The 27,045-nt window shown below is 45.7% G+C and overlaps 1 protein-coding gene across 3 annotated transcripts in view; it reads left to right on the top strand.

Moving 5' to 3' along the window:
• The window catches only part of LOC149307851 (adherens junction-associated protein 1-like), a 98,199-nt gene that overhangs the window by 932 nt on the left and 70,222 nt on the right, over positions 1-27,045 (top strand). For 2 of the 3 annotated variants that reach the window (XM_089534516.1, XM_089534514.1), the window contains exon 1: positions 6,939-7,015. The exons of the other annotated variant lie outside the window; for it this stretch is intronic. In XM_089534516.1, the coding sequence (XP_089390642.1) occupies positions 6,963-7,015 (53 nt within the window). In that variant the 5' untranslated portion in view covers positions 6,939-6,962. Of the gene's footprint in view, positions 1-6,938; positions 7,016-27,045 lie in introns of those variants that run through there. 3 annotated transcript variants of the gene reach the window in all.

The following is a 27,045-nucleotide window of genomic DNA, read 5'->3' as shown; positions in this document are numbered from 1 at the left end:
TCTTCTTCTCTTAGTTTCTTGGGTTGTTATTTGGCATGGCTGGTTCTCCCCCCCCCCTCCAAACAAATGGGCTCCTTTATTTTTTTGGTCCCCTCCCCCCAGAAGATGCATCCCTTGGAGGACAGCTCCATCCCTCACAAGCCTTCAAGGAGAGGATAGATCCCCAAATTCCCTTTGGGAGGAAGGTGGAGGGACCTTCAGAAGGATGAAGCACCCCAAAAGCACCAGGGTTAGGCAGAAGCCAAAAGCACACCCCCCCCCCCACACACACACAAAAATCTGGTTGGGCTTTTGTTGGTCCTCTCACCCCAGAAGGTGTATCCCTTGGAGGAGAGCATCATCCATCTCAAAGGATGGGTCCCCAAATTCTCTTTGGTAAGAAGCACTTTCAGAAGAAGGATGAAGCACCCCAAAAGCACCAGGATTGGGAATGTGGATACATGGAGCTCTTGTCCTTGGAAGTGGATGCTGGTTCATTTCCGCCCCCCTCCAATAAAAATCTCATTGGGCTTCTTTATTTTTTGGTCCCCCAACCCCAGAAGATGCATCCCTTGGAAGAAAGCTCCATCCATCTCAAGCCTTATAGGGAAGGATGGGTCCACAAATCCCTTTTGGGAGGAGGGATGGAGGTATCTTCAGAAGAAGGATGAAGCATCCCCAAAGCACTAGAATTGGGGATTTGGATCGATACTTGGAAGTAGATGCTGGTCCTCCCCCTAAAAAAAAATCCTCAGCCGCTCCCCAATCTTAAGCATGTATTGGGGTCAAAGGGATTGCGCAGTCTAACCGAGGGGGGCTGTGTTGTCTGTTTATGTAGGTCAAGTCCCTTCTTCCCTAGATGCCACAAACTGGGGTGACTTCAGCCTTTGAACCCTGGGACCTGCTCCTGAGGAAGTTTATAGGGCATTGCTTTAAAAACAAGGAAGGCAATGGCGAAAGATATTGGGAAGACTAGGTGGGATAGGGAGGGAGGCTACACAGCTAACTTGACTCATGGACCCATGGTTTTCAGGTGGCTGAGGGTGAAATGGCATAGCTGTTGTGCAATCTGTATTTTTTGTGTGTGGTTGTGTGTCTGTCCCTGTCCTCTTGTGGTAACTTGTGGGGCAACACACATGCAGAGGCATGCATGGAGCCAACCTGTCAAAACTTGCACACATCTTGGGTGTACTGGAGTCTTGTCAGGGCAAAAAGCAAGAGGAAAATTGTATATGTGTATATGTGTGTGTGTTGCTGCAATGACCAATTGTGACCCATCTTTTCAGCCCTTATTGTTATTATCCATAATAATATCTTTGGGACATTTGGCTTGCAATCTTGTTTGGGGCAAGAGTTGGGAAGTGGGACCGATCAGTTTTCCGGTCTCTGCCTCCAGTTCCAAGGATTGCATCGATAATATTGGTATTGTTTAAAAACAAGGATGCATCTCAATTTGAAGGTGACAGCCTTTCCTGGGAGGCAGTGTGTCTGTGTCTGTGTGTGTGTTGGAGAAAAGGGAGGGCGAACGCCAGATTGTCCTTCGCATGTCTGTCCACTGGGATGCAGTAGACTCCTGGTTTGGGTAGAAAGCGGGCAAGGAATGGGAGTTTGGTTTCACACACCTGTAAAGGATAACGAAGAAGAAAAGGGAGAAGTAGTGAGAGAGAGAGAAGGTCCCTTTCACTCTGCTGGACAGGTGGACAACTCACAAGATTTGCAAATCGGTTATGCAACACACTTAGTTGTGGGCTTAGTCTCCCAATTTGAAGGAATTTTATTTTATTTGCCAATAAAACCTCCCGTTCTTGGCACGTATGTATGTGCCTTCAAGTCATCTGCTGATTTATGGTCTTCTTAGGCAAGGACTCCTCAAAGGTGGCTTTGCCGTTATCATCTTCTTAAACAGAGCCTACAGCACCAATGGTGGTCTCCATTCAAGGACTAGCCAGGGCTGACTCTGCTGAGTTTCCAAGATCAAAATGGCTGGTGCCATTGCAGAATCTAGGCCCGGGAAGGGCATTGGCTGGGAGACGTTTCAAGTGTGAACCTCCCCTGCAGGTTGGACCAAGCCCGTAGTCCTCTTTCCATGGAGACTGAGGATTTCAGAACAAGCCCAGCCTGGATGCTGACCTGGGTGTCCACTCTCCATTCCTAGGCAAATGCAGGAACAGGTCCTGAGAGGTTGGTTGGACTGTCTTTCTGGTCTTTTCTGTCTGGACCGAGAAGCACTATGGTTGAGCTACAGCTTTCTTCAAACCAGAGGGAGCATGCCACCATTTTCTTTCAACAGTGGTGGGAACACCTAGTCTTTTTTTATTCCTGCCTCCTCCCCTCAAAAGCATTGGATGGGTTCATGAAAGATGTATCTCATTTGCTTCCAATCTTGGATTCCCTTTCCCCCCACAACTGGAGAGGAGTTGCCTTGCATGGAATGAGCCCATGTGTCCTTCTCACCTTCTATTCTGATGAGTGGTGGGACTCCAGAATTTCATGGTGAGATATCTTTCCCTTCTCCGCTTGCTGTCTATAAAAGAGGTCAGACTCTGTGTGGATACAAGATGCCAAGGTTTGAACCTGGGACCTTCTGCAGTGCTTCCAGTGCTGTGGGCATCTTGGTCGTTGAACTGTCATCATGGATGCCAGTAAGGATCATGGCCAGGGAGATATGGCTTCTTTGCTTTCTGCTGGATCTTGGATGGAATGGGTTGCTTAACCAGCAAGGGGTTAATCTATGGCACGAAGGTCCTCTAAGGGTCTCCATGTTGGTAGTGGGTCTTCATTATTTCCTCCTTGCATTCTTACCTAGCCCTATCAACCATGTTCTCCTTGCTAGGTCTTTTTGGGTTTCTGGTTTTGACATTGGCATATCTGGCAGGGCTTTCTGATGTCCATCATGTACTGCACAACAATAGCTAAGAAACACCAGTGTGTTGGAATCTGCTGTATATTCTGATATTAGTTTGCTGTCATGGCCTTTTTCATCACAGGGAGGGCATTTCACAATCTCCACATGGATCTGCGCAACAGGGGAAACCCTCTTCTACGGACACGAGAGCTAATTGGGTCTTTTCATTAAGTGCACTGGTGTAGAAGTCTTATGTAAGCCCTTTTTTGTTGTTATTACTGTTGGAAAATAGTATAAACCGACACACGTTCCCACTCTTGCTGCATCTGGGGACAGGAATGAACACGAAAAGAGTTAGCTTTCGCCTGAATAGCTGCTTCTCAAATAGTTGCCTGTGAAGGGTTGGCGGGCAATCTGTTTTTCCATCTTTTTTTATGCCTTGCGGATGGTGAAAATAAGCAAGTCTGGGGTTGCAAACTTAAATCCGAACTATGAGAAACTGAAAGAAGAGGGGAGAGAAACCTTGGAGAGATAAAGACATGGTCAAACCAGGAGTGACAGCAAAACTGATGCAGAGCCAGATCATAACCCACCTCTTACCAATACAAAGCAAATAGCACTAGAAATAAAAGTTAAGAGTCCAGGATTAATTTGTCGTACTGCAGTTCGGGAAATGATGTTCTTCTCTGTGTGTGTTTGTGTGCTTTGTTTTGTTGCTGGTGCTTTGTTCCTTCCCTGCAAAATCCTTCCCCTGTTTTGCCCCCCCAAAAATGCAGCAAACATCTGGATGGCCCCAAAGGCCAGCATGTTGCAAGACCGAAGCACGTTGTTTTTGTGTTGCATTTCTCTCGCAGTGTGTGCATATGTGATTTGTCTGGACTTTGGGTGGTAGAGGTGAGAATCTGTTAGACTTGTTTGTTGCATCTGGTGCTTCTTGTTCTTGTTCGTTCTTCTGACCATGAGGGCAATAAAATTCGCGGATATCTTCCTAGGAACGTGAGCAGAGGCGATCCAGAAGAACTGGAGGAGGGAAGACCTGGAAAGCTCTTTCAGAGGAGCTGAAACCAACCCAATTGGGTGATTGCTTGGAAAAGGAACTGTGTTCTGTTCCCCAAAAAAGTCATTTTAGGGATTCGGGATCTGAATCCATAACCCATGGGGTCGATATTTTGGAGGGTTGCAACCTCTAGTACACACTATTTTGCACCAAGGTAGGGATCCAAATGCAGCCTCCTCTACTAGGGTTGGGACTCTCCAGTTTGGCGCCACTTTGAGTCTGTATTTCTGTATTGGGAGCTGTAGTTGGGCGGAGGAGTTACTATCCCTCAGATCTATTATATTATCTTTTTTTGGTAGCACTGAGGCTTTAGTATGTGTGGTGCTTTGCAGGATATGCACTCCCTGCAAAGCAACTTTACTCACTCTGTGTAACAGGTGAGATAGATTGTAAACCAGGAGGGAAGATAAAGCTCTCCATTGGAAACATCTACCATAGCCTTGCAAACCATTGGAGCAGCCAGGATACAGTAAGTATGGGGAAATAACCATCTTCAATAATTTAGAATATTCTTTCAAATTTTAAACATATTCTACAGGGATTATATGCCTGATTTACTCCACTTACTTAGACTGAATAGGATATTTTATTTTGCTGTTATTTCAGGTACATCTGTCAGATCATTGCCTTATAACATGGGGTTTATTTGTGAACAATATACTATATTCCCATTTTTTGGCCTTATTTTCCAATGAAGAAGATGCTATGCATTTGGATATTTTTATACTTTTCATTTTGTATGTTGTTTGGAAGTTCGTATACGTCTTATCTTCCAGGCACTTTGGATGTCAGGTATTTTTATACTTTTCATTTCATATGTTCTTTGGAAGTTCATATACATCTTAATTTCCAGGCACTTTGGATGTGTTTATACTTTTAACTTCTGTCTGCTGTACTGTCAATGCCATGGAATTCTGGGAATTGCAGTTTGTTGTGGCACCAGGGTCATCTGGCAGGAAGGGTGCACATGGCTACAATTCCCAGAATCCCACAGCATTGAGCCATGGCAGTTAAAGTGGTGTCAAACTGGATGATTTCTGCAGTGTGGACGCAGCCCTATGGGCCTCCTTTCCTCATGAGTCTGGACTGGTTCCCTCTCTGCTCTTTTTTCACCAAAAAGCAAATACTTTTTGATTAAAAACAAGCTTTTCATGGTTAAGTAGTTGCGGGATGGTTGCCTTTTTATGGGGTGCGCATGCTTCTTTTTTATCTTTAATGCAAATGTTAACACGATTTTCCACCTCTTAAAATTAATGACATTTTAATATGGTACCTTGTTTCACTGAGCTTCAGTTATTTTTATAAGTACTGAGCACTGTAAAGGCAACATGTAAGCTGCCTTGTGGTCCCATGTTGGGAGGAAGGTGGGATTTTGATCAATGAATCAATACTATTGCCTATGCTTGGGACTTCTTAGATTAGGACAAAGTGGTCACCAAGAGAGGTGGGGGAACACGGTACATTATGGATGTTGGGGTGGAGAAAATAATTTATCTCCCCTCCATCTTCGATAATGCTTGAATTCAATGTTGTCTAGCAAAATAGACCTCAACTGGAAGACTCAATGGTCAAGAAGGACATTGACAAGCCAGAACATGTCCGGAAGTGGGTGACCAGGATGGTCAAGGATCTGGAAACCAAGCAAAGGTCTTCCTAATGTTTAGGTGAGATATCTTTTTATGTGATTTGAGGCTGGATAGCAAGCTTTATGTGGAGTGACTTCTGGAGCTGGGTACATTTAGCTTGGAGAAGAGAAGGCTGAGTTGATATGAGGGCCATCTTTAAATATCTGAAGGGATGTCATGTGGAATATGCTGCCTTGGAGTGTAGTGCAGGCTTCTCTGTGGGCTTTCAAACAGAGGCTGGATGGTCATTTCTCCCATGGATTGCTTGGATGGTGACTTCTTGCATGGCAGAATGGGGTTGGATGGGATGGCCCTTGGGGTCTCTCCCAACTATATGATTCCATGGTTCTATGGACGCTGTTGATGTTGATGTAGATGCTGACCTTCCTACATGGCAGAATGGGGTTGGACTGGGAGGCCCTTGGGGTCTCTTCCGATTCTAGGATTCTTAGATGGAACTCTTCCAGAATCTAGACCCTGAACCAATGTTTTTTAAATCGCAAGAAAAGAGATTCCACCTAAACCTTCGGAAGAAGGTTTAGGTTGCCAGGGCTTAGGTCAAATGACAGTTGTTTGGAAACTGAAACAGGCCTTTCTTCATCCTGTGTGCCACACTTTTCTCATAAAGCAAAAGGAGAGATGTGGAGGGAGAAACTTCACCTTGCTTTCTGAAGAGAGGACAGTCTTACAGAGGAAAGGAACAGAGGGATTCAAATCCCTCTGTTTCTGTTCCATGGAATGACTGCAGCCATAATGTCCGGAATATGGCACAAAATGTGATGCGCGCAGTACGTTGGCATCCACACATACAATGGAGTGATGGATGGGAAGCTGAGTCAGTTGAATGTGGAACAACAACCCCCTGACTGTCTTTTCTTCTGAATCAGCCAGCCTTTGGGTTGGGAAAGACAAAACTGCTAGACAGAGAGATTCCCTTTTCTTGATCTCTGAAGAAAATGCCGGAGTGGCAGTTTTCTCTTGTATCCTCCAGCGGTCAAGCCCAGTGGCCTATGCATTCTGGCATAGTAACGGTTGTGTTTTGCTTTCTCTAAAAAGCCTGTCTCTCTCCATCTCTTTCTCCTTCTCCTAAACAAATTGACTCCCGGACCTTGTAGTGCACTCTTTCCTCCCAGACCGGCAGTTCTGCTGCGACCTTTCGGAGGGCTGCATCCTTACTCATCCGCGTCCACAACAATTACACCTTGGATTGTTGTGTGCGTCTGGATGCACAAAGGCCCAGGCCTGACCATCTGCTTCAGGGGCAATGGGGCAACTTATGTAACTATGATTAAAATAGGTAATTGCAATGGTTCCTCCCAAGGAGAGGAATGGGGAGGGCAGTGAGTGCGAGAGAGAGAGAGAGAGAGAGAGACATAAGCCGCTGCAGAGAGCATTCTGCTGGCGCCTTTTCTGATGCATCAATGCTGCTGGATCCGCTCCCCCCAAAAGAACAGGGATGCAGCATGAGAAACATGGATGCACCATGTGGCTTGGAGATCATCACCAGAGGTGAGATGCCAGACTGGAAACACAAACCTTGTGCCTCTTTGGTCTGGTTTATGTTTTGGGATGTGCTCATGCCAGCAGGGTTGTCTGGGGATGACTGCAAGGGAAAAATATATTAGCAAATATCCAAATTGCAGGTCGAAACATTGGAAACCTTGGTGAGGAAGACACTGGACATATGAGAATCTCACAGTTTGGGACTTTTTCTGGGTGCAAAATGCCCATAGGTGTTGTTTTGGGTGTCTTGCCTAAGTAAGGTCCCTGTGCAGAAGACATAGTTTTCAGTGCAGAAGAGAATATTTCTGTGAAGAACATGCCCTTTTTAATAGTAATACCAGAAGCTAGTGAACTGTTGCTGTAGGTTTAAGTATGAACTTTGAAGGAGATGCTCAACTTCCCCGAGTTGCTTCCCTTTTGTCCACATTGCTCTCTTTCCTCCAGCAAGGAGGGCCCTTTGGATCCAGGCAGGCCTTTGAGATTTAAGCTGTCTAGTGCATGGGTGTTGTTGTTGTGTGCCTTCAAGTCGTTTCCGATTTATGGTGACTCTAAGGCAACCCTATCATGGGGTTTTCTGGAGCTGAGAATATGTGGTCGTCCAAGGTCACCCAACAGGTTTGCATGGGATTAGGTTTGCATTGTGTTTTCCCACATAGCAAGGGGTTGGATTGGATGGCCCTTGTGGTCTGTTCCAACTCCATGATTCTATGAGCCAGCAGTCTGGTGATGTAGCAAAGGCAGCCAATGCTATTTTAGCCTGTATGAATAGAATCATCATTTCCAAGGTAAGAGAAGTACACTCATCCTTCGATATTTGTAGATTTGATTATTCACAGATTTGATTAATATGGTCTCTCTAGGAATATCTAGGTCCTCCAATGCAACTCTATGGTCAACTTTAAAAGTTGCACTGAAAGACCTAGAGATTCTTAGAGAGAATACTCTACTAAGCCTTTGTAACTCCTCCCATGCAACTATATGGTCAACTTTAAGTAAAAATCGCACTGAAAGACCTAGAGATTCCTAGAGAGAATACTCTACTAGACCTTTGTAGCTCCTCCATCGCAGTTCTATGGTCAGTATCTGCCGGACGTTGACCAAAGAGTTGCCCTGGAGGACCTAGAGATTCCTAGAGAGGTGTCCTCAGGTAAAAACATGGTGCTTTGGTTATTTGCAGTTTTTCCATATTCACGGTGAGGGTCTTGTGCCCCTAACCCTAGTGAATGTGGAGGGACAAGTGTAGTAGTAATCCCACCATATTCTATCCTGGGCAGGCCTCCTCTGTAGCCCAGCATCCAGTTCTGGACACCTCATTTTAAGGAGGAGGCAGACAAGGAACAAGTTTGGAGAAGGGCAACGATGACGATAAGGGCTATGGAGAACAAAACATATGAGGAAAGGTTGAAGGAGTTGAGCATATTCAGCTATGGGGTGACATGGCCACACTCTTTAAATACTTCAGGGTTGTCACAGAGAGGAGGAAGTAGACCTGTTCTCTGCTGTCCAGAGGACCAGGTCTAATGAGTTACAGGAGAGTAGATTTTGGTTGAACATTAGAAGGAACTTCTTGGTTCAGCAATGGAACCCGTGACCTAGAGAGGTGGGAAGGGGGCTATGTTTCCAAAAAAAAGGATGGACCTGGTAGGGATTTTCTAGCTGGAGACCCTGCCTTGGGCAGGAGGCTAGTCTAGGTGGCCCATGGGGTCCCTTCCAACTCTAGTGTAGTGGAGTCTCCCTCCTTGGAGGTCTTCAAATGGAGGCTGGATGGCCATCTGTCGGGGATGCTTTGATTTGGATTTCCTGCATGGCAGGAGGTTGGACTGGATGGCCCTTGTGGTCTCTTCCAACTCTATGATTCTATGTAGTTGTGGATAGCTAGAAATGAATATCTCAAGCTCTGCTTGTTCAGCGGAAGGACCATCGGGGTAAGTTTGTTTGTTTGTTTATGAAGCCATTCATTTCCTTGCTCTTCTCTCCCTTCAATGCCTCTCAAGGTAGCAAACAAATACAATTATGGGCATGAACAATAAGTAATCATTGCCAGTTCATTGACATACACAACACAGCGGTGGGAACAATGAAACAGCTGGCCGGCAAACAAGGGAGAACAAAAACGGAGTTGTTTGCCATAGCAGGGAGATGTTGGAACAACAGAGAGGGATTCAGCTGGATTTCCCAGGCTATAGAGGTCTCAAGGTGGGTCGCACAGTCAGAATGGGGGCTCATTCACAGATTCACTGTAAACTGTAGTGGCGCCACTGGAAGTGACACCACACCACTTCCACTCCCAGAAATTAGCCGTGTTTTGCCAATCTTATTTCCTTGGAGTTTGGGATAAGGTTGCCGTTTCAGGGTCATCTCAGGTCCTGAGGTTTCCAGGCCAAAATCCGAGACCTAGATGTGGCCTCCAGGGAAGCCATTAAGCAATATGCAATAAGCACCAGCCATGATTGTTCACAACTGATCATTCAAACACACAACACACACACAGGACATATTTTCCTGTTTGGAAATTAAGGCAGGGATTTTTCTGGGCTACTCCCAGATCAAGGTGAAATGAGGGGATTGTTGTTTCTCATTAGTTTATAAAGATGGGATAAGGAACATTTAATCTAGCCTCCTTGTTTCTAGCCAGAAGGTGAGCTCTTGCTCCACATCAACTAGAAGGAAGGGAGCTCACTAAATGCATGGACCTTCTGTTTCAAATATCTGCCTTCAATGGTACACCTAGTATATTTGATACCAGGTGCAGATCATTTTTTCATACCTCCTATCCTCTCTGCAACAGCTTTTTCTGGGTCTGGAGGACCTAGTGCCCAGGTAGAAGAGTGAGTTGACCCACTTTCTCACCTGACAGCAGACCCAAAAGGCACCCTTCCCAATAGTGCACTGAGGGATCCCCTCTTCTGAGGTGTCACCTGGTGATGTACGCACTCCATGCACCCCCTATTGACTCCTTTGTAGCCCTTACGTCTTTTCTGGATATGAGGCCACCAGACCTAGAGAATTCAAACTCTCCTCTGATACCTGGAGATGACATCAGTCAGACCCAGACCCAGAGATCTGACAACCCTAGTTTGCGATGTTGTGAGGAAGTGGGAGGCAAGAAACTCCAACAACCCACGTTTTTGTAGCAGTTTTGGACAATCTTGGCTTTAGGATCTTGGTGTGGGGAAAGGAAAGGGCTCTCAGTAGCTCTTGGTGGGAGCAGAGGCTAGAGAACTCTCATGTTTAAAAGGCACTATACCTCTAAATGACATTAGTCTGTTTGTTGGCTGGTCTGCCACAGAGGCATTTCGTTGGTCATTGAGGGATACAGGAGCATAGGGCTAGCTTGGTGGTTTTGTGGAAAGCATACTGCAATTTTGTAGAAGGCACATTGCATTGTCAGTTCTGTGGTCCTCCAAATGTTGTTGGACTACAATGAGGAGGAATTCTGGATATACTCATTTCTAGCAACCCACAGCCACATAGATCTTGAACCTTATTTCTAGCTACTCATAACCAGATAGAGTTGGAAGGGACCCCATGGGCCACCTAGAATCACCTCCTGCCCAAGGTAGGATCTCCAGCTAGAAATACCCAGAGTACCAAGTACCAATTGCAATTGGACTGCAGTTCTGGCCATTGTAGTCCAACAACATTTGGTGGTGGGTCTTCTGTGGTCCTCCAAATGTTGTTGGACTGCAATGCCCAGAATTCCTCCTCATTGCCTATACAGGCTGGGAATGATGGAAGCTGATGTTGAGGGCCACATGTTCTCCAGCCATGTTCAAGATCGACTGTGGCATGGTCCGCTTGGCCATATAGTCTTATTTGCAAGCTGTTTCTAGAGGGACACACTGAGCCTGAGAAGTTACTTTGAAAAGCATACACACGTGTTCTTCTCAATGGACAATTAATGTTCTACATTTCTACATTGATCGCAAGTCGCACTGGTTTAGCACGCAGGTTTATTTGAGCGGAAGGAAGCACCGCAATTTTGTAGAAGGTACATTGCAATTTTGTGGAAGGCGCACTGCAGTTTGGTAGAAGGCACATTGCATTGCCAACAGCACTGTCTTTCTCTTCATGAAAGAAGTGAGCCACAAATTGATTCCAAAGAGCAAGTCCACCAGCCATTTATAGTTCTCCTTGGGCCATTTTTGGCTTTTTGGCTTGGGGCAAAGGAGGCAGGAGCTTAAAGCATCCCTTCCAGCACTTAATATCTCTGGTTTTGATAAGGGTACTGGGGCTGCAAGATATCCTAGAAGGCTTTTTTTCTAACCTTGGATCCATGGATTCTGGCTATATTTGTGTCAGTTCACTGGTAGGAATGTTAATTTTCATCCTTTTCAGCCTTGCAGCCAAAATCGATAATTTTGCTTTCCCCTTCTCTTCCCATTGTGAAAACATCTTTGAAAATTGTAGTTTTTGAAGACTATGTGCAGTTTGGACTTTATTCTTTGCATATATATATATATATATATATATATCCCCTGTGCATTTTTCCTATCAAAAAGGGCATTTTCTGCACAGAAAGATTCTCTTCTGAAAACCATGCTTTCTGCACAGGGACCTTGCTCTGTGGGCAGAAAAATGCCATTTTTCTGTGCAAAAACAACACCCATGTGCATTTTTTTTCACCCAGAAAAATGCCTCAAATGGTGAGATTCTCATTTGTTCAGTGTCTGAGTTTCCTGAATGTTGGATTTGGATATTTGCAGATATTCTTTCCATCTCTGTTTGCTAGACATGTACTTTGAACATGCTTAGAGGCACAGTAACCTTCATTGTCACTTTATATAGTAATGGGTTCAGAGGGAGCAGACTTTGTGGTTGTCTTTACTGGGGTTGCCAGTTTAGGATCTTTCCAGTTTGGGCATTGCTGGTGGCAATGCCATTAAACATTATGCATTACATATCAAATATTATGCATTATATACCTGTCCGGGAAAGCAGCCAAAGGGCTGATAAGGCAGCTAGTTCCCAAACAAACAAACCCCCTCCCAGCACAGCAAAGTCAGTGTAAGCTACACAGTCCTGGAGATTCACAGTAGTTCTACCAAAAGGGATTACCAAGAGAATTGTCAGACGGTCCGAGGTTCAGGGCAACAGATAGGCAGGTCGATAAAGCAGTCCAAGGTCAAGGTTTCCGGGTAGTCAAGACAAGAAGCCAAAGGAGCCAGAGACAGAGTCTTTCCTCTAAAAGAGTCAGATATCCACTGGCAAAGAACCACACATGCTCTAGGTGCTTAAGAAGGCAAGGAGCCGGCCTTCAGCTGTGTCTGATTACAAAGACGCTTCTGATAAAGCCTCCGAGATCTTCGAAGGCCCTCTCTTTCTGCTTGACGCTCATTGAAGGTAGGCACACTGCCCAGATCCTCCTCCGTGTCCACAGCCTCGGCACCAGGCAAACTTGACTGCTGAATCTCTGGAGGGGCCATAGACTCTGCTCCAGCAGAACTAGGGCCAGCCTCTGGCTCCTCCATTACAGGTTCAAGCCCCAGGGGCTCTGGCTCCTCCATTACAGGTTCAGGTCCCAGGGGCTCTAGCTCATCCTCCGAGTCCTCCAAGCCATCCTCCAGGCTGGGCATGACAATACCAAACACTCTTGCTCACCGGTTGCCATGCAAAGCGACATACCCGAATGTTGGGAATTAAGACAGAAAGCTAAAGGGGCTGTTCCCAGATCAAGGGGACTATTCCTTCTCACTTACTCAGGGAGATACGACCAAGAACATTTAATCTAAGATGACTTGCTTCTAGCCAGAAGATGGATCCGCAGAGCAGAGTGGAGGGTGAGTGCTGGATCCTGGGAAAGAAGGGGGAAGCCAATTTTGTAAATGCATTTTAGTAGTTTAGTCACCCTCCTGCAGAGTTTTCGGAGCAACAAATTTATTATTATTATTATTATTATTATTATTATTATTATTATTATTATTATTATTATAAATTATAGCCAGCTGCTGCTTTACTATCTGAGCTGGAGGTTTGTACACAACCTTTTCCTCTTGCTTGGAGGTGAATCCAGCAAAGTGGAGGAATTTGCACCTTTGTCCCTTGTCTGGAAATGACAAAAAACTGGAGACTCGGGGCCAAGCCTTAAGATCTGCCAACCCTCACCCTGAAAATTTCACACCAGCCAAAGCCCCACAGAAAGAAAGGGATTGTCTTGGCCTCTCTTGTCTTGCACATAGATGCATCCATTAATTCTCACTGCAGCAAGGGGAAAAACCAAGCAAGTGCGCGTCAAAGCCATGGGAGCATATGTCTCTCCTCGGCCGCTCCAGGCATCCCTGCCAGGCTGGAACTGCATCCGGCTTTTTGCAAGCTCCCCCCCCCCCCCCACTTCTTCTACTTCTTCTTATAAGCAAATAAAGCGGGAGTTTTATGGAATTGAGCCCCTGGCTTTTCTGCAATCTGCGGCCGACATCAGCTGCAGGCTTTGAGCAAAGCAGTGGCTCCGTTTCTGCCATGGCGGCGGGATTTAAAGGAGAGAGTTGTTAGAACCAGCTTTCAGGCCCTGGTTTATAGCTCTATAAATGGGAAGCTGAAGTGCATCGACGGACTCAGTATAAGGCAGCTTTCTACAGTCCCGTAATGATGCGGCGGAGTGTGTGTGTGTGTGTGTGTGTTTCAGCTGTCACATTTCCATTTCGGAAAAGGCTCTTGCTCAAGCTTCGCCGGCAGAAGGTCCCAGGTTTAATCCTCTGCAGCAGCTGCTGCCACATTGCAGAGTTACTGCAGTTTGGCACTGCATTAACTGCCATGGCTCCATCTTATGGGATCCTGGGATTTGTAGCTTGTTGGAACACCAGAGCTCTCTTGACCAGAGAAGGCTAGATATCTCACAAAGCCCAGAATTCCATAGCACTGAACTGCATCAGTTCTGCAGTGCAGATAGACCCAGCTTGTCTCTTGCCTTTCCAGAGACTAGAAACATGAGTCAATGGATTCAGGTTGCGACCAAGGAGGTTCTACCTAAACATTAGGAAAAACTTTCTAATGGCCAAAGCTGTTTGACAGTGGGATGTGGAATATCTCAGAAAGTGGTGGACTCTCCATCTTTGGAGGTCTTTAAACAGAGGGAAAGTGGGCATCTTTCAGGAGTGCTTTGGTTGTGCATCCCTGGAGGGCAGAAAAATTGGACGATGGTCCGTACAGTCCTTTCCAACACTCTCTGATTCTGTGACTATATCTGTGACTGGTGGATGGATTCAGTCAGGGAAACCTGAGTTTGTAAGACCTCTATTGATAAAAGAGATGCTTGGAGGTCTCTCATTCATAAGGTCACCATATTAACAACAACTGTTCGCTGGTTTTGCAGTTCGTGGGGATCACAGAAATGGCATTGTGCATTCTCCATTGCACATTGGCTTTGCAATTTATGGGGACTGATGAAATTGCATTGTGCATTTTTTGTTATTGCACAAGAACAAGAAGCCTGTGCCTTGGAAGATGTGTCATGGGCTGCACAATGGGGGTATTCGAATGCTGTAGGACAACCACCTAGTAACTATGCGAGTATCGATTAATGCTATGCAAAGGTGAGCAAAAGGACGGATATGAGTTGGATGTGAGGATGGCATGGTGATAATGACGATAGAAACTGCACCGTTTTTCCCTCGCAACCAAAACCTTTGATCCCTTCCTTCCCTTGGGAATGTATTAGCTCCAGCTTTAATTTCTTTTTCTCTCTTTGCCTTTTGCTAACGAGATGCAAATTAACGCCAGGAAAAATCTGACTCACCCAGCAATTAGATCTCCCCCAAAGTTGTGTGCCCAACAAACTGGCACAATATTGTTGAGGCTTTTGACAAAGTGACGAGGCGAAAACCCCAGAGAAGCCACATCAGTGAAGGGGAGATGAAAGAGCCTCCCGGGTGACTCACGCTCACCTTTCTCTTCCCCTCCGAGGGGATCTCGGCTTGAAAGGGAACCCAAATGCCACAGGAGGGGACCCTTTTCTCTTTAAGATGGTGTGGAACGAGGATGATAAAACAAATTGGATTTCTGAGGTTGCCCTCATGCAAGCAATCTATATGTGCCTATTACTGGGGGTCTGCGATTCTCAGTTCTTTTGTCGTCCGCTGCTATTGTCCTTTTTCAGGAGGAGTTTAGAAGTTGTCCAGGCATTCTCCATTGGGATCGGTTGCTTTTTAAGGGGTGCAGTTCCCTCATCTGTAAACTTCAGGATTCCTCTGAAGGGGACTTTCCTTCCTCTATAACGGCGGTTCCCAACCTGTGGGTTGGGACTCCTTGGGGGTCGAATGACCCTTTCACAAGGGTCACTTAAGACATATATTTCTGATGGTCTTAGGAACTGAGACATGGTTGGCGGTCACCACAACGCGAGGAACTGTATTAAAGGGTTGTGGCATTAGGAAGGTTGAGAACCACTGCTCTATAACTTTATGGCCATGCCTGCATGGACCAAATAAAATGGCCTCCCCTGTCCGGACAATGCACGGCCCAATTCGGGTGTGAGCAGACCAGACAATGGCTGGCCCGTTCAGTACCAAAACTGGGGTATACCCCTGTTTTTGTGGATTAAAAATGTCCCCAGTTGCTCCAGGTCTTCATGGAAGATCGGGAGCCCTCCATTCCAGTACAGGGCAGATATTTGAAACAGGTGCTGCTCTATTGCCTGGATTATCTGCCGCGGCCACCAGTCATTCGTTCTGAGGTCAGAATGAGGGTCCCATGCCCAGGACAAGGAGAAATTGATTCAAGGTTTAGGGAAAGAGACTCCACCTCAGCATTAGGAAGAACTTCTTGACGGTAAGAGAGCTCTTCAATGGCGGAAGACACTGCCTTGGAGCATGGTGGAGTCTGGAGGTTTTGAAACTGAGGCTGGATGGGCAATTGTTGGGAGGGCTTTGGTGGTGTCTTCCTAAACATCCTTCCTAAACATCCATGGCAGAATGAGGTTGGACTGGATAGCCCTTGGGGTCTCTTCCAACTCTAGGATTCTATGTTTCTAAGACTTAGCATTTACAGAAGCAAGCCTAGCAGTTGATCCATGCTCATGTGGCATTCTGTGGGTCTACTGGAAGCCTCCACAATGGACATCCCTTCTCAGCATAGGAATCATAGAATGCTAGAAGAGTTGGGAGAGACCCCAAGGGCCATCCAACCCTATCCCATTCTTCCATGCAAGAAGATACACAACCAAAGCCCTCCCTGTGACAGATGGCCACCCAGACTCCACCACTCTCCAAGGCAGTGTCTTCCACTGTCCAACAGTCCTTACCATCAAGAAGTTCTTCCTAAAGTTTAGGTAGAATCTCTTTTCTTGTAGTTTGATGGAGTTTCTATCTTGATGGAGTTCCAACCGTAATGGAGTTCCTATCTACTGGTGGAAAGTAGATCCCTTCCCAGCCCTGCTCCCCATAGGTATCCTTAGGGTCAGTCTTGCATCTCTGTGAGGTGGGGCGGATCAGCACAGAAGCACGATGCAGGTGGAACTCCATCCATGACAAACAATGCCCCCAAACATCCTTTACATGAGTGGACATTTGCCCAGTTAAATGGTCTGCATGACTTGTTCTCACAATCTGTTTGTACAACATTGAAAAGAATAACGGAACTAGTGTTTTTGTCCAAAGAGGAATTGCTAAATTCACCTTGCATCATTCTTTCGGCGAAAGACGGGATCAAATGCCATTCCTGGAGGTCTGATTTGCTTCTATGGAAAACAAGCTGTTGTGAGTCAAAATGATTTCTCCCCCAGCTTCATCCTTGACCTGTTCGATGCTGAATTGTTTGTTTTCTGCTGCTTGATGCCCAGGTGGGGAGAAAAAATGGAGATGGCTCTGGAATTGATTAGGTAGACAATAAGGACGTGAGAGGAGGCCAAGGGCTTTCTGACACACGGCAGAGCAACCTGTCAGGGAGAACGGGCTCATTTTTCATCTCCTGGCTGGGGGGGGGGGAGATGCCTTATCTAGCCAAGCCGCATCTATCAGAGTCGGAGCCAAGGATGCCAACGTAGCGAGTATATGGCAACATGATCTGGGTCCATCAGGAAGTTGGAGGGCAAGAGATGACGCCTCCCTTTCGATATTAATATTGCCTTTTTTCAGGTGAGACATTTCAAGGGAAGGCACCTTCGTTCCATAAATAAGATAAAGAGTTCTCAGAAGGGAGTTTGCCATGCGTTCCTCTATATGATTAATAATTAATTCACAATATTTGCTGCCCAAAATTGCACCGTTTTGATCAGTAGAGGAGTGTAGATGCGTGGTGTCGAATTTGGGTTTATTTAGTAGGAAAGTAATGGTGTTGTGGTGTGAGTTCTGGACTAGAACGCCGGAGACTAGGGTTCAAATCCTGGCTCGGCCATGGAAACCCATTGGGCATATCACTCTCTCTCAGCCTTAGAGGATGGCAATGGCAAACCCCTTCTGAAGGAACTTGCCAAGAAAACCCCATAATAGGTTCAACCGTAGGGTTGCCGTGAGTTGGAGATGACTTGACGGCACACAGCAGGCAATAAAAACTAGCCCTTTCTGTGTCATTGGATTGCTGCTAGTGTTTGGCTTTGATGCTGACAAGGACTCCAAAGCCCATCAGCCTGGTGACCAAGACCATGCTCAGTAGAGAATGGCCTCTACTGAATTTTTTGAGGCTGACAACTTGCTCCTGGACAGCAATCTGTAATTAACACCCCTGTCATTTGGGCTAGAAAATACCTTTGAGCTGGGTCAGGGCAGATCGATACAGCAATGAACTGGAATGGCTTAGCAATTGAAGGCACTTCGTTCCAGAGGGAGAGGAAAAGAGAGAGAGAAAGTCCCTGAGGTTGTGCTCAGATCTTTATGCTTGGGTTTGGCTCTCTCCCAGGCTCACCTTCCGCATTGCATCGGCCAGAACTGGAGTCATGGGTAAAGGCGCATGACTTCCCAGGACTCAGGGAAAAAGAGAAGGCGAGAGCTTCAAAAATGGCCTTTTGGGTGGCAAATCCTTCCACTTGCAAGACTGGAGGTGCATTTCAGAAAAGGCAGTGTGTGTGTGTGTGTGTGTGTGTGTGTGTGTGTGTGTGTGTAAAACAATGCAGACAGCTTTGGGGGAAAAGGTCCACAGCTGATAAATGCAAAGCTGCTTGGATCTGTGGGGACTTTGTGCATAGGACACAAAAAAGGTGCATTAGGAGAAATAGGGACATTGTTGCTCACATTATAGAAAATTCACATGGAGAATGCATTTTGATGCAAAGAGGAAAAGCAAAGCCTCCCAGCCTCTTATGAAGAGAGGATGGGAAGAGAATGCAGATGGGCTTGAAAGAAAGGCAACACAGTTAAGATGCAGGTTATTTTTCAACGTTTCTAAAGCTAAAGATGGTTATTATTAAGGTGGGAACGTTCTCTATCATTTTTCCCCAGGCAATCTTTGGGAGATGCCTTCGAACCCTGAGCAAAGAAACCTTTGCTGGATGCCCCAGAGTAAAGCTCAGTGCCAGCAAGAGATGCCAAGTTGGACCGGAGTCCTTTGCCAGGGGAGATAAACCATGCCAGCTGTGTTTGAGGTTTTTGTGAAGAGGAGATACAACGCAAATTCCTCCCTGAGATGGCATCATTCACCCCACCAAAAAAGGAGCCAAATTGTAGCTTTCTTGGAGAAGCTACATTTGGCAGTGACTGCCAACCACAAGGCCAGAGAGCTATAGGCATTCTTATAGACTCAAGTTGGGAACCTAATGTGTTTTATTTTGGGGGGGAAGGGGCTGAAAATGTCCCTGTCCTGGGCAGCTGCGGTGGGTGGCTTCCATGTTAGTGGGATCTCCTCAAACTTTAAACTTGGGGTATAGGGTTCAACCATGTTGCTTGCCCTGGTTTTCGTCTCTGAAATGTTGGGGAGTCTGGCCTACCTGCCCAAAAGGCATGAAACCCTATCTGATCTTGGAAGCTAACCAGGGTCAGGCCTGGTTAGTACTTGGGTGGGCAACCATCAATGACTGCTAGGTGCTATAGAAGAAGGAATTGGCAAAACCACCTGAGTCTTTCTTCCCTAAGAAAGGAAATCTAGGGGGTTGCCATAAGTCGACATGAAGACACACACAAATATCTTAAAAGGCACCAGATCCTGACTGATCTTGGAACCGAAGCAGGGTCAGCCCTGGTTAGTCCTTGGATGGAAGACCAGCAAGGAATGCTTGGTGCTGTAAGCTCTAGTCTAGAGAAGGAAATGGGCAAAACCACTTCTTTATTTTGGGGGGATTGTAAACCGAAGTTAGATGTCCGTCTCTTGGGAGTGCTTTAGTTGTGCATTTCTACATGAGATGCATATGTGTTTGTGTATGTGTGCGTGTGTAGGATTTGAACAAGATGGCCCTTGGGGTCCTTTCCAACACTATGATCCTATATTCCATTTCTTGGGCATGTGAAAGGCAGGATTCCTGGGGCAACTGGTTGTCAATTACGCAAACGGAAAGTCCCCCGACCTGTTGCGATGTTCTTATGATCTCCTTGTGTTCGTCTGTGTCTTTTGGCAGACTCTTGCATCTTTTATGTCGGTTATAAAATCTACTGTACTTGGCCCAAGGACACGAATGTACTAGCGGAGTTCGGGGCTGGTTCATTTCCACATTCCGTTTGTCTTTTTGTTGTTGTTGTTGTTATCGTACTGAATTTGTTAACGCACCTGCTCCATCTTGCTGTACATTTTCGGCAGCTCCCCAAAGTCCAAGATGTATGGTTATTTGCACGTCCTGCGTGTCCTCCAGGCTCTTGTACGATATTTTCTGGACTGCTAGGCTTGTCCTCACTTGGTGTGTCTGTTAATATGGCAAATCTCTTGTTGTTTAAAAGGAAAACGATTATGTAAGACCGGCGAGCAAACCGAGTCGGTTGGGGGGGAAAGGAGAGGCTCACAGGCTTTCTTTGCAAGCGACTCTATTGTTCACATTCTCTCCTTGTCTAGCCTTTCAGGCAGACCATGAAAAAGCAACAATATTTTATGGGTATCTCTCTCTGTATGTGTGTCTCTGTGCCTTCAAGTTGCCTTTTGACTTATGGCTATCCTTTGGGTTTCGTAGGGTTTTCTTGGGCAAGGAATCCTCAGACGTGGTTTTGCCAGTTCTGTCCCCTAAAATATAGCCTACAGCATCTAGAATTCATTGGTGATCTCCCAGGGATGGCCCTGCTTGGCTTAAAATAAATTCATGAAGGTAGAGCCATCAACATCTACTAGTATGGTTTTGGGTGGGTTTTGGGGGCTCTGTGGCCATGCTCTAGAAGAGTTCATTCTTGACGTTTCGCTGCCAGCTGTGGTTGGCATCTTCAGAGAATGCTGGCATGGAAGAGAGTGGGGTATATATATACTCCTCCCTACCCAGGGTCACACAGTACTCACACACACACACATCCCACTCTCTTCCATGCCACCATTCTTTGAAGACACCAGCTACAGATGCAGGCAAAACGTCAGGAATAAACTCTTCTAGAACATGGCCACAGAGCCCCCAAAACCTACCACAGAGCCCCAAAAACTATGGATGCTGGCCATGAAAGCCTTCGACTTCACATCTACTAGTATGGCTGGTTCTACATCACCTTTTGTATCAGAAGCTATGAGCTGGGTATGTTCACCTTGGAAAAGAGAATACTGAAAGGTGATATGATTGTCGTTGATGTTGTTGTTATTGTGTGCCTCCAAGTCACTTTTTGCTTATGGTGATCCTAAGGTGAACCCATCACAGGGTTTTCTTTGACAAGTTTCTTCCAAGGGGGATTGCCATTGCCAATCTCTGAGGATGAGAGATTGTGACTTGCCTAAGGTCACTAAGTGGGTTTTCATGATTGACCGGGAAACTGGACCCTGGTCACCAGAGTCCTACTCCGGTGCTGAAACCACTACACCAAGCTAGCTCTGTACCCAAAGGTCTATCGAGTAGAAGCTGGCTGACAGTGGTGCACAGACTATAGTCTAGACTGGACTTTAGTCCAGATTGAAGTCCAAGCTTTTGGACTCCAGCTTGCAAACCACTCAAACAGCTTGGCCAACAGGAATCCTGGGAGATGAAGTCCCAAAGATCTGGAGGACCAAAATTTGAGGAGCACTAGGGCATGAAGCAAGGGAGTCCAATTATAAGAAAAATGAGTCTACCTAAACATTAGGAAACACTTTTCTTCTTCTTCTTCTTCTTCTTCTTCTTCTTCTTCTTCCTCTTCCTCTTCCTCTTCCTCCTCCTCCTCCTCCTCCTCTTCCTTCTGCTTTGGTCAAACATCTCCTGGAATCTTGTGTTCAGTTCTAGACACTAGAGTTCAAGAAGGACATCAAGAAGCTGGAAAGGTATCTGGAGAAAAAGACCAAGGTGTTAATAATAATAATAATAATAATAATAATAATAATTATTATTATTATTATTTATATCCCACCTCTCCAATTGGATCGAGGCAGCTTACAACATTAAACAGCATCAAAATGCATTACAATACCAAATAATAATTAAGATCATAAAAACCACATCACCTAAAAACCCACCCTCAAATTTAAAATATTTCAGACCAAATCAGACCAATTGCCAATAAGTGTTAATAGGACTGGAAACCAAGTCTGACGAGGATCGACTTACGGAGCTGAGTAGGATTCAAAGATATAGCCATGTTAGTCTTTAGAATCGGTATGTTTTCGCTGGAGAAGAGAAGACCTAGAAGTGACATGATGGTCATCTAGAAATATCTGAAGGGAGGTCATAGAGAAGATGGTGCAAGTCCAGAGAGACAAACCAATGGTTCCAAATGACAAGACAAGGGATTCCACCTAAACATTAGGAGGAACTTCTCGACTGTAAGAGCTTTTCAACAATGGGATGGACGACTTCAGAGAGTGGTGGGATCTCTTTCCTTGTCATTTGGAACCATTGGTTTGTGTCCTGGTGGGTCCTCTTGGGAGGTCTTTGGACAGAGGTTGGATGAGCGTCTTTCAGGATTTCTTTAGCTGTGTATGGTGAGGAGTTGGTATCCCTTCCAGCTCTCAGATTCTGTGATTCTATGATCCGCCGTGAAATGGGTTGATTGTGAGTTGAAATATAGGGGCTGACTCTTGAATATAGGTTTTTGGAAATTTGGAAATAATTGTAGTTCCATGCTTCCCAGGGAAGGATTCTCCCAGCCTCCGTCTTGGCGATCCGCTGCCGGGCTTGGCGTGTATTTGGTATGCCAAGGATGGGTTTTCGCATGGAGCCGAATGAATGCAATGCATGGGGCAGGTGCAGGTTTCGGTTTGCACAAAACCCCTTTGTTGAAACCAGACAAACTCTGAACGTTGAGAGTGACAGAAAGGAGGAAGGATTGCCAATGAAAACCTCCACTGTCTCTAAGCCTTCTTAGTTAATGCAGACAGTGTTTGGGAAAGCCCTTCCAAAAACGGACTCAACTTGAAACACAGGCAATGTAGAAAATGGATGCAGGCCTTGTTATCGTGAAAGGGCAAGAAAAAAAGAAGATTGATACTGCAGTCGTATGCCTTTTAGCAAATCGTATCTGACGTTAATTTTATTTTAAAAAAATTTAATCCAATTTTTATTTGTTGACAACCTTTGGCAAGGAAGAAACAGTGACAGGCTGCATCTGCACTGCAGAATTAATGCAGTTTGGCGCTGTTGTTACTCCAACCTGGAGACTGAGGATGATGAGGATCTGTATTTATATCCAGCCAGAATTGGGATTTAAGGAATGCAATCCAGTTAAAACAGTCAATGTTAAAATGGAATTAAATGGTCAAAAACTATTTAACATATGGCTATTAAACACCAGAAAAGGCCATTTAAAAACATCAGAATTAAAAACAATACTTTCTATGAAACATACTCAGTTTGGAAAGCCTGTCAGAAGAAAAGAAAAGGTCAGCAAGGAGGAGGCCATTTGGGTCTTTCTAGGAAGGGAATGCCAATACTGAAAAATATGATCTGTCAGAGCAGATCCATTAAATCAATGATTCCGAAACTTTACTCTTCCAGGTGTTTTGGACTTGAACTCCCAGAATCCTTGACTGTTGGCCAAGCTGCCTGGGGCTTCTGGGAGTTGAAGGCCAAAACACCCGGAGGCCTGAAGTTTGGGAAGCACTGCATTCAATGAACTTCTTCATAGTGTAACTGCAGCATAATGTGACTCCAGCATGCCTTCACTCTGATCCACACTGCAGGATTAAAACAATCTGGCACCATTTTAACTGCCATGACCCCTGGGATTTGTAGTTTGGTGAGGCACCAGAGCTCTCTAACAGACCAGGCTGAAGACCTCACAAATCCCAGGATTCTGCATGATGGATTCATGGCCGTATAAGTGGTGCCAAACTGCTTTAAATCTGCAGTGTAGATGCACCTTCTGACGGGGTTTAACTCTAGCAAAGTGCAACTCCTGCATTGCATAACTACAGCATAATGCAACTCCTGCATAATTTATTTCTGGCAAGGCACACAACCTTAGTAACAGCACAACTCTGGCGTAGTGTAACTCTGATGTATATTTACACCATGCAATTGCTGTAGGGGATCTTGAATAGTGTTTGCTGGTTACCTTTACAGGAAAAACCACCTTGGGAATCACTGTAGAAGCTTGCAGGTTGTCTTCATGAAGGACAGCTTCTCTCTTTCTCTTTCTCCTTCCTTCCATCCCTCCCTCTGCTTTCCAAATATCCCTTGGTATAGTGGGCTCAGCAGGCGGCTGCCTCCAGATTTGCTCTCCCTTGCTTCTCTTTGCCTGCGAGGCCTTGAAATAAAAGAGCCGCTGAGGCGGCGAAAGCTGGGCTGTTCCTGCTCTGTGGTTTCTAAGGGATGAAAGTCTAAAGCGCTGGATGTTTGCAGGGAGTCCAGGCCTAGCAGCATGGCGCCTCTGATATTGCAGGATAGACAATGCGCCACCGCGGCAGTGGGGTCAGAACAACGGGCGCATAAGGAAGCATGGCTCGGTCCGCGAGAAAATAAATAACCCTCCCAAGAGGGTCTGTTTCAGGCTGCGGATGAAGATATATAAGCTCCGATGACATCTTGGCGCAGTTTCTCCTTTATAGGATCATACCAGAAGCTTTAGCCAACCTGTGTATGCTAGGCAAGTGGTACCTATAACCCATTCCCATGTTGTGACAGGCTGGCATTCTGCTCTTTGTACATGGCCTTACATGTGTGTGTGTGTGTGCAAAAAAGAATGGAGTAGTTTTGTAATGTCCATAACTATCCAAAGCAGTGATTCCCAAACTTTAGTCCTCCTGCTTTTTGGACTCGTATGGGCATTCATTGTGTAATGGTAGCCAATGGTGCAACTGATGTGCCATGGCTTGATGTGGGATGGGCACTGAACCACATTGGAAGACTCCCCAGTGTGCACCCAGGCACTGGCTAGGAAGGGCCTAGTGCACATCAGGTTCGACCTAGGTTCGAACTAGGGTTGCCATAAGTCAGGAACGACCTGAAGGCGCATAATAACAAACAACAACGTATAACTAAGGATTAAGCGTGTAAGTTACAACACATAAACATAAGATTAAAATGATCATTACATAGTAAAACCACCCAGGTTAAAATATACTGATTTAACATTCATAGTTTAAAATTGATTGGGTAGGCCTGCCAGAAGAAAAAGGTTTTTAATGATGTTTTAAGCATGTATAGCTATTGAATTTCTCCCAGCAGGTCATTCCCCAGTTTAACACTAGCATCTCAACTATCATGTGTCCATCCAATGGAGCCCTGGGATTTGTAATTCGGTGAAATGCTTCTGAGTCTCACCTGAAAAGCAATAATCCTACCCCCCCCCTGAACTCCAGCACCAGAACTATCTCTGAGAACATTTTGAGATTCTCCCCAAATTACAGACCCCAGAACTGCATGGGACAAAGCCATGGCAGTTAAGGTGGTATCTAACATCTCTAGCTATGTAGTGCAGGTATGTTCCCTTGAGTTGGAAAGAAGGTCCTCTTTGGGTTGAGGTTCACCATCCTAGGAAGACCTTCATTGACTTCCATGGATGTGATGGACACCAGCTCTGTTGGGAACGGGGTCCACTCAGCAGCCTGCTTCTCAAATGGTGTAACCACTGAACCTGCCTGCCTTCTTTCCTCACCTTGACTTCCCATCTCTTGAGAAGACAGCAGAGGCCACCATCGCTCTTCTTCTCCCCTTTTGGCAGCAACTCCGGAGATGAAGCTATTTCACCCTCTGCTAACTCTCCTCATTCCAACTATCAACTGTGAGCTAGTGAGCCTTTGCAGATGGAATGAGAGGAGAAAGCGCTGTGCAGAGATGGAGGGGGGACGGGGAAATGAAAAGATCCATCTAATGGTTTCTTTAATGGCTTCCTCATGAGAAAATGGGCACAAGGTGGAGATGATGCTCCTGATGAAGCACATAAATGGGTATATATATATGTGTGTGTTTGTGTGAGAGAGAAGGTTGGTCTGCCCACTTTTGCATCCGGACCCATCCACTTTGCATCTACCCACTCCTACATTGGGTTCTTTGCCCTTCCTACCTTTATTTGGCTCCACCCACAGTCCGTCTTGATCTTCTGCTCATGGTCAATGTATGTTGTAGGAACGTCCAAAGACATGTGCATGTGTGAGTCTGTCCGACATCCCTGTGCAAATAATTGTCCAGGCTTGCCAACCAAGCCTTTGGCTCAATGCAGTATTTGTGGCTCTGCGTAATATGGAACAATTCCCCAACCATAGTTTTCTGAGGGTCTTTCATAATAATTATTATGATGATTATTATTTATATCCCGCCTCTCCCTTCCGGGATCTAGGCGGGTAACAACAGTCCAATATAACAGATATACAGACAGTAATAAAATTTCCCTAATCCCCTTAATCCTCCCTCCTTCTGCTAAAATTACACATAAACATCAAGATAAGATACAATATCCCCAGTACAGTGTACTTAGTTACAAATTTTGTAACTAAGGATCGATGTAGGTTGAATTATTCCAAGAGACCATCAGGAGAGGCGGTAAAAGAGTGAATGGATCCATTTGGTTAATTCAGCTGGAAGTTAGTCTGGAAAGTCCTGCCGGAAGAGACCCATCTTCATCGCCTTTTTAAACGCCTCCAAAGATGTAATATGGTGGATCTCTTCCGGCAGGTCATTCCATATTTTAGGAGTGGCAGCTATGTGGCCATGTTCTCGAAGAGCTTATTCCTCACATTTCACCAGCATCTGAGGCTGGCATCTTCAGATTCCCCAAACCTTCTGGATTCCTGGACACTGCAGTCTTTGAAATGTGCTCACAAGTGAAATTAAAAAACCCAGGCACTTCACTAGGATCTCATCTCAGCCTTTTGGAAGCAAAGCTCAGTTTTCTAGGATTCCCTGCTGTGGTCACCCTCCATCCAGCCTCATCAAAGCCACAAAGGAGAGATGTCCTTGGGAACGTCAGGTTTTGGAGCTCGCTGTGATCTCCTCCCTCTTTGCTCAGAGGCTGGAGATGTTGGCTGCCGTCCATCCCAAGGAGAGGTCAGGAGGACGAAGTCTCAAGGTCCTCAATCCGGCAGCGTCAGAGCTGGCGCCGGGAAACAGCAGGTCTTCTCAGCCCCGGCGTCCAGCAAATGCAGATTGCAAATGCAGCATCAGCAGTTCTGCGTCTGGCCTTTTTAAAAAATAAGGGCATCCTTATTCACGGTCTCATAGCCATGAAGGTTTTATTGAGAACATAATAGTGACGCTCGGCTGAGAAGGGGAGGAGGAGGGAGAAAGGGCTTGTTTCACAAACATGTTTCTCCCTCCACCCTTCCTTCCTTGCAGTATTATCCAACTCTATAGTTAGAGGTAAAATGTTGGACTCCAAGAGACCAGGGTTCAGATCCCTGCTCAGCCGTGGAACCCCACTTTGGGCAAATCATACTCTTATCATCCTCAGAGGATGGCAATGGAAAACCTCTGAATAAATCTTTTCAAGAAAGGTTTATGATCTGTTCACCCTAACTTATGGCAGTCCTAAGGTGAACCGATCACAAACCTTACTTGGAAAGATTTGTTAAAGGCACGTAGCAATGACAAGAGTCTCCACCTTGCATCCAGAAGCTCCCAAGTTCATGGCATGCTTTCCAAGCATGGAAAG

This window comes from Sceloporus occidentalis, unplaced genomic scaffold (assembly GCF_023333645.1).
Source record: "Sceloporus occidentalis isolate IW3139 unplaced genomic scaffold, rSceOcc1.0.p SCAF_8, whole genome shotgun sequence".
Taxonomy (NCBI): domain Eukaryota; kingdom Metazoa; phylum Chordata; class Lepidosauria; order Squamata; family Phrynosomatidae; genus Sceloporus; species Sceloporus occidentalis.
Note: the sequence above shows the minus strand (reverse complement) of the source record. Positions and strands in the feature narration are given on the sequence as shown.